General features: G+C 38.1%; 1 protein-coding gene across 1 annotated transcript in view; it reads left to right on the top strand.

Moving 5' to 3' along the window:
- Nucleotides 1-801: 801 nt before the first annotated feature.
- Nucleotides 802-7,801, top strand: part of NAV3 (neuron navigator 3) — a 248,795-nt gene continuing 241,795 nt past the window's right edge. Inside the window, exon 1 of the mRNA XM_053978007.1 lies at nt 802-1,044. Within this exon, the coding sequence (XP_053833982.1) occupies nt 802-1,044 (243 nt within the window). The remainder of the gene's footprint in view (nt 1,045-7,801) is intronic.

The following is a 7,801-nucleotide window of genomic DNA, read 5'->3' as shown; positions in this document are numbered from 1 at the left end:
TAGCACAGATAGACGTTACCCACAGTGTGATTCAGTGTCTGTTTCTAGCTACACTCTTGCACAATTTTAACCTGATTTCACAGGAGGAACAGAGAATGAAACACCGTAGCTCATGGTTGTCAGCAGTGAAAAATAGCAAGGAATCAGACAAACAGCTTCATTGCTGAGATTATTTCCGGGATGAAAACTTGTCCAACAGCTGTTTATTTTGGCCACTGCTCAGGTCCCTTTTTTTTCCTTAAACAGCAGAAAAAAAAAAAAAAAAAAAAAAAAAAAAAGAGGTTTGTTTTTTTTTTAAGATGTGGGCTGGTTATTTATGTAGTCAGGAAGAGGTCTCTGCTTCCAGTGTTGTGGTCTCTGAGCTGTTTTGACAGTTGGAGTACGGGGAGGTTTTGTCTCTTTTCTCTCTCGTTTTCTCCCATCCTTCATTCACTTAATGCACAGACCTGGAATGCTGTAGGAAGAAGAGAAAGCGAATTTATGAGTTCTTTAATCCCAGACAGGCAGCTCTGTGGCAGTTACCTCCAAGAAAAGTTCACGCCCCAAAGGAGCGTTAGTCTTACAGAGCCACTGACTCACTGAGCAGAGTGTGTGTGAGTGGCTGCAAGGGAGAAGGGGAGAGATGAAGAAAAAATTTTGCTTCCTTGTGGAACTCGTAATATTATTGTTTTAAGACTTTTTGAAAAGATGACTGCTACTTTTGTTTAAAGCATTTGCTCTGAAATTGCTGAAGTTGGAGTCTACCAGACTGAGGTCCAGGAGCATTTTCTTTGGCAGAAAGAAGATACTTTTATAGAAGCCATGCCTGTGCTTGGGGTTGCCTCCAAGCTGAGGCAGCCAGCTGTAGGGTCAAAGCCTGTCCACACTGCCCTCCCGATACCCAACCTTGGCTCCACCGGCTCACAGAAGTACTCACCAAAGTCCTTGGAGCTTACTGGGGCAGAGAGCTCGATGCTTTCTTGTCAGCTTACGTTAAAGTCAACCTGTGATTTTGGAGAGAGGAAAACGCTTCAAGGAAAAACTCAGGAGATTGAAGATAGCAAGGTTAGTGGTAAGCTTTACCTGTGGAACTCAATTTAAAAAAAGTTGATTTGCTTTGGAAAAAAACTTTGATACAAACTTTCTGTATGCAGAAAGTGGGGGTAAATGAATGAATAGACTTTTGCTGTCATCACTGAAATCTCATAGCAGCCTTGAAAATTTGTTTTGCTCAGTGCTGCTGTCTGAATAAATATTCTGTTTTTAAATGTTAGTGTTACTTCACAGATGAATTTTGATAAGGATCAGTAGAGTCATAAGGAGAGAAAAGTCATTCTGGCACCCAGTAAACAGAATATTTAAAAAAAAAATCTTGGCAGCTTTATGTTATATTATGAAATTTTAAAAGAGATCTCACGCCCACACCTATTCCCACAGGGAGGCTCTTTTAAAATAAAAACATGCAATTGATTTTCTTTTCAATTTTCAAATGATCTGGCTATTCTTGCTGCAGAATTGCTGAACCAGAAAAACAGCTTCTCAGTGTACTTGTGCTTTTCTCCTCTGCAAAATAGCTTCTTCCTAGCCCCTATCTAGCCCCAAATCATTGTGATTTAAAAAAAAATTGATTATCTGAAGTAGGATGCCACAATATTTTTTAGATTGCTTAAGGTTTTTTCCTTTTGTAAAGGAAAGTGATTTTTGAGTCCTAATTAACTTTTAAAAACACTTCTGCTTGGTTTTCTATTAGGCTTTCTGTTGTGGTTGAAAACATTTTTCATGCTTACATGAGTATTGAGTCCCTTCTTGTCAGCAGCATATATTTCTGTAGATCTTTCAGTCAGTACATTATGCCTGCATGTGTGGTTTACACAGCTTCAGCAAGCTGTAAGGCTACTTCCTCTTATTTTTCTAGTACTCTTGGTTTGTGGAACTGATTACCACCCTGGAATAAAACATATATTTCTAATTGTATCTTAGTTTGAGAACACTTAATAGTCATTAGAGTTGTTACAGTGGCAAGATGTACATATATGTACTTGTTTTTTCTTTGTTTTTAGTTACGGGGTTAATTCAATTATAGTGAAGAAAGTTGGTTTTGTGGTTAAAACATAGGGTTGGGATTCTGAACATTTGGTTTCCTTTTTAAACCTTGCCACATATTTACACATGAGATTTTGGTCATGCCACTTAACTTTTCCTTTTGAGTTTTCTGTGTCACATCTCCCTGTCTCCCAGAGATGATGCATTGGTGGTATCAGATACCCTATACCGAAATGTAAAAAAAGGAGCAAACTGTTCCTCTCTTCATAACCACAAGTGATGAACAGCCCGTTTCTGTGAGTATGAAGATAATATAAGTTTGAAGATAATAAATTTTTCAACACAATGCAATTCCTGCTTGTTTACTTATTTTTTACAGAAAATATTCTTTCTTTGTTTTTTATGGTGTCCCTTAATGGATAGTCCATGAAAAGTAAATTAGACTAGCAAATACTATTTTCCATGAAAAAAAGCAAAAGGTTACATTGGCTGCTGAGAAGTGTTTCTTGTTTACTTATAAAAGAGTGGAGAAAGATATAAAGCATCTTGCCTTCAGTATTTAAACCACTTGGGAGCTATTAGTAATTAGTGGGAGACCAGCTGGGAGTTGTAGCCTTCCAAGTTATCTGGTCCTGAACTCCTGAACTTCTAGTGAGTAAAATAACAGCCTGGATGGACACACACTGTGATACCAATTTGCCATGTCATTGATTTGACAATACCTGTCATCTCAGAGACTGTTTTTCTAAAGAACAAAAAGCAAACTAATTTCCCAAAATCAACCTACCAACCATGACATCTTTCCCTATATATGTTCTCAATGGAGGCTGCTGAGCAGTTTTATAAGATGATCCATAAAGAGTAAGACCAGGCTGTGCACATGATGGTCTGAAAACTTCCCCCAGCCACCTGGATTTATAGAAGTGCTGAACATTCAAAAAGTTACTAAGCCTTTTCTGTGTTACCCCCTTATAAGTCTGACATTCCCAGTAAAGCTTAGTGGCAGCCCTTTACTCAATTTTCTTCCTGGCACATTTTTTGAAAGATGCTCTTTTATTCACCTTTTAAGCAAGTTTCATGAAATCTTTCTGCCAAAGGTGTTTGGACTGTAAGGTGAATGGGTATTTTGAATATGACATTATTTTATTGCTTTTCTTACCAGTAAGCTTCAAAGGATCAGCCTTGAAAAAAGTATTAATGCTAATGTCCTCATCAGTGATGGAGATCCATGCGACCTGGGTAGCCTTAGAAGTATGTGTCGGTTATTTAAACAGTAGTTCTAAGCACAGATCTGATGGTGCTGTTAGAGGTAATGTCTCTTCAGGTTTGCTGGGCAGATGCAAGTTCTGCACTACAGGTTGTGTCATCCCAAAGCTTGACCATTTGTGAGTGCTGGTTTCAATAGACCTTTTGTTAGCAAATGCATTAATCCATGTGATATCTCTGTGTAACTGCTGTATGCAATGCTGTACATTGGGACTGTGTAACTATAAAAATGGTCAGATAAAAGGTTTTTCAATCAAAATGTAGTGAATACCTAGTCTGAGTTTCCAACTGAGAGTAAAATCTGGCTAACATATTTTTGTATGCTTATATTATATATATCATTGCATATAAGACAGCAGTGATTTTTGAGGGAAAAATATGGATCTCTATCTGCAAAAAACAATGGAACATGAATTCATCATCTGGTTAACTTTGGCTCTTGTCTGCTGAAAGCAGTGCCTTTTGCATTGCTTGCTTTGGTGTTTTACATTTGCTGCACTGCGGGTCACAAGTTTTCTCATCCCATCTGCAAGGCACTTAGATTGACACGTGTAGTCACTGTGATGTATCCTATTGCTATCTATTAAGTGCTAAGAATTCTAAAATAAATTTGGGTTATACATATTAGTACAGTAGGTCATTGCCACGTAGCTGTTTCCTCTAGGAACTTCACTCTCACCAAATCTGATTGTTTGAGAATTTTGTTACTAGTGTTAGCTTTCTCACAAAGCCAAGGCTGGTTGGGAATACAGCAGCAAATATCAGTTCTCTTTTCTCTTTCTGTTTCTCTCATCTCACACAATTTTGTTGCACTTGTACATGTAGTCTTGGTTGTTTTCTTGTTTGTGGCCATGATGAAGTTTGAGTTTAATAAAAGTGATATTATCATAAAAAAATGTGGTAGAAAAAGTTTTGAGGTGATTATGTTTACCTTTTTTCTTAATTGTATAGAACTTAGTTAAGCTTACGAAAGCAAATAATAAGTTGCTAATTATTGAAATTATTTTGTGTGTGGTTTATTCAAATGCCCTTTTGTTCAAGAGTTTCATAATTTGTGCTTTGGTACCTAAGTCTCATACAACAGGTCCATCTGCTTTCTTGCTAAACCTACTAATGTTTAGGCTGACTGCATGAACACTTTATGATGTGAATAGTCATGCAAAATATTTGAACACAAGTATTCAGAGCGCATTCTTTTTCCCTGAGTATCATATAGACAAAAGTTTATTCCTATATATGTACACAGGAACAGAATCCAGCTGCTGGATTCATGAGGTGAAATGCTGGCTGTCTGTGATGGGTATTTGCAGATGGAGTTTTGCTATTCAGCTGGACCATAGAGTGTTTTTATGCAAAACCAAGTCTGAAAACACCACTATATTTTCTAATATTCTTCTGTGGTTATAGTATTATTTGTATTTCTTTACCACCACTTTTATACTGCTTGCAAAATTATTCATCAGATCATGGTAGGTTGCTTTTTGCTTTTGAGCCACTAAACAGTAACAAAGTGAAAAAAATATCCATTGATATTGTAGAATGGTAAATTAAACAATGACTTAAAACTATAGGAAGGAAAAAAGAATTTCTTTGCAAAATCAAGTGATTTGTTCACTGAATTGTCTCTCTGCACTATATTATTTTAAGGCTGGGTATTGAGAGGCTGGGGCCAGACTGTTCAGTTGTGCCTAGAAACAGGGTGAGGATCAAAGGGCACAAACTGAAGCACAGGAATTTCCATTGAATTTCAAGAAAAAAATTCTTTACTTTGAGGATGACAGAGCACTGGAATGGGCTATCCAGAGAAGTTATGAAGTCTTCTCTGGAGACATTCAAAACCTGTATAGGTGCAATCCTGTGCAACCTGTTCTAGGTGAACCTGCTTTAGTAAGGGGGTTGGACAACAGGGTCTCTGTTCAGTGAGTTTGTAATATTGACCTGTAGCAAAATGCAACAGTGTTTTACTCCAGGTCACCTGAAAGTGTGATTGATTTCAGCTACTCACACACATTTAATGGTGTAGTCACAAGTGTGTTGCCAGGAGTCCTCTCCAGCACAAAGCTGTGCAGCTGCTAGGAGTCAACAACCCCTACTAGGCACACTGGTCTTCTGGTCTGGCTTCCTTGGGCTGCTCCTTGCAATGCTCTTCTTTATGTTCCCAAAGTTTTCCTCCCATTATTAGACTTCCTTCTTTCAAGAGCCCTGCTCTTGAAGGAATGCTCTTGAATTTATGCTTCCAAAGTGAATTTTCTCTGAGATTAATCTGATATATTAATTGTAGTGTTTTGGTTGTATGACTTGGATGATAAGATTTTAGTCTTCTTTCCTGAGTTAATTAATTCCTTTACTGTTGTATTATCTTATTTCTTTTGGTTTTTTTTGTTTTCAGTTTCTCTTTGTTCATGCTATCTGTTTGCTGCTGTGTGCTTTATCTGCTTTTCCCTTCCTGTTGGCAGACATCTTTACAGGCTACTGAATATGACTTATTTTTCTCTGTATCCCCTAAACAAGTCTTCTTGTCTTGCCTGCAGCATTTTTCATATCACTGTTCATTATCAGAAAGTGCTAGTCAGCCTCCCCAGCTGATCCAGCACACATATGTAAACCTAAAACTTTCTTAGATACCTCAGTTTGGGGGGCTTGTAGTAAGATCCTAGTAGTATGGAGATACTAGTATCCATAGGATGAATAGACAGTTGTTTGTGACTTCTCTCACAGGGGTCCAGCCCCACTAAGTTCATGAAACAAGTCAATTTTTATACAGGAAGATCTTAGCGGGGATTCTGGAAATTGGTCTTCTGCAAGGCCTTCTGGAAGAAATGACAAAGAATACTAAGTGTCCACATGAGTAAAGAGACACAACTAACTTCTCTAGAGCATAGAAATCTGAATTATTAAGCTGGGGAAGTAGTCCCCAGTAAATTAGCAGGACAGAGCAGTGCTATCTGGGGAGCATGTCCAACAGAGAATGGGTCCAAAACACTTAGTTGTAGCAAGTGAATGCTGTTAAAGTAATCTAAAATGAATGTCACAAAACCAAGCTAAATACTTTGATGTGATTAGGCAAAAGCATGTGCTGGAGTTGTTGAAGTGACTCTTAAGGTCCATTTAATTTGGCTTTGTACCTTTGCATCTCAGTTTTACTCTGAGGCCTTCTAGTGTCATTCAGCCAGCCTTTTTGCACTAGGTCATTAAGATGTGCGTGGAGCCTCTCATTTTTCCCTCATCAATTTTAAGTAGTTTGTCAGTGATGTGGTAAATCCTGCCTATCATAAGACACTAAACTTGGAGAACTTTTTATATAAAAAGACAGATCTCAAGACAAACATTTTTGTATTCCATACATGGGTGGAGCTCCTGTTCACGTCAATGGGAGTGCTGTGCATATTGGAACACCAGATGTGTGCCATACATGACTTCCATATCTCTGTCTTTCCTCAGCTAACCCTACGACACCACTTACTTAGGTTTCTGTGACCCTTTCCCAGCATTCCCCAAATCTCTCCAAAGCTAGGCATCTGTTGCAATCACATATCTCTTGTACTTTTCAATTTCTTGGATATATTTTTGTCTGGTCTCTGGGGGCCAAGCTCCACAGAGTTTCTTGACACACTGAATCTAGGGAACATAAATAAATTAGTTTCTTTCCCCATTTTGTCATACCCTTCCTTTTCTCAGCACTAGTGCCCTGGAGGTATCTGCCGTGTGGGTTGGCAAGAAAAGAGGCTGCTCATCGTGCCGAGTGTTTCATTTACAGCACTACAGCCAAGGCAACAGAAAGAGCAGCAGAAGCAGCCAGAAACCACCAATCTTCTCCCCATAGTGAACAGTAGTGATGAGAAGCCAGCAGTGTCTCAAAAGCATTGAACTAGCTTCCAGAAATTTCAGTCAGCACTGTGGACACCTGGGACTATGTGTGTTTAAAATTCACACAGCCCCAATGAAGCCAGGACAGTTGGCAGGAGTTCAGATTGTCAGCAGTTTCAGCTTCTTGTAGTGCTCTGAATTATTTCTTTATCAAACAGATAATGGCGTCTTTAATGTGCTTTATGTATCCAGTACCATCTGTCTATGCTATAACTGATTTAAGAACTTCATTCTGTATGAGCAGGGTCTAAATTTCACTGTTATATGTTTATTGTCTAATCATCTGTATCAAGCACATTTTCATAGAGTTGATATAAAAGTAAAGTAACACAATATCAACTCTTAAATCTTTCATATTTGTGAACAAATTGTATTGAATGTAGGCTGAATGATGTTTCTCGTCTGTAATTTTTAATTGGGATCATGGATAGGAGGGTATTCATCAACCTGACCTTTAGAACTCTGCCTAAATTTCTACTGCTTTCATGTTACTTTACAAAATAAGAACATAGAACTCAACTTACTTCGTATCAATTGTTGCATTGTGAGCTGGTTTTATACATCATCAGAAAACAATCACACTTACCCTTTTGTATTGCATTTGTGCCTGGGAAAGCTACTTGGGGATTTTCTGACCAAACAACTA

This window comes from Vidua macroura, chromosome 5 (assembly GCF_024509145.1).
Source record: "Vidua macroura isolate BioBank_ID:100142 chromosome 5, ASM2450914v1, whole genome shotgun sequence".
Classification (NCBI taxonomy): Eukaryota; Metazoa; Chordata; class Aves; order Passeriformes; family Viduidae; genus Vidua; species Vidua macroura.
The sequence above is the reverse complement of the archived record's forward strand: the minus strand, read 5'-3'. Positions and strand labels throughout refer to the sequence as shown.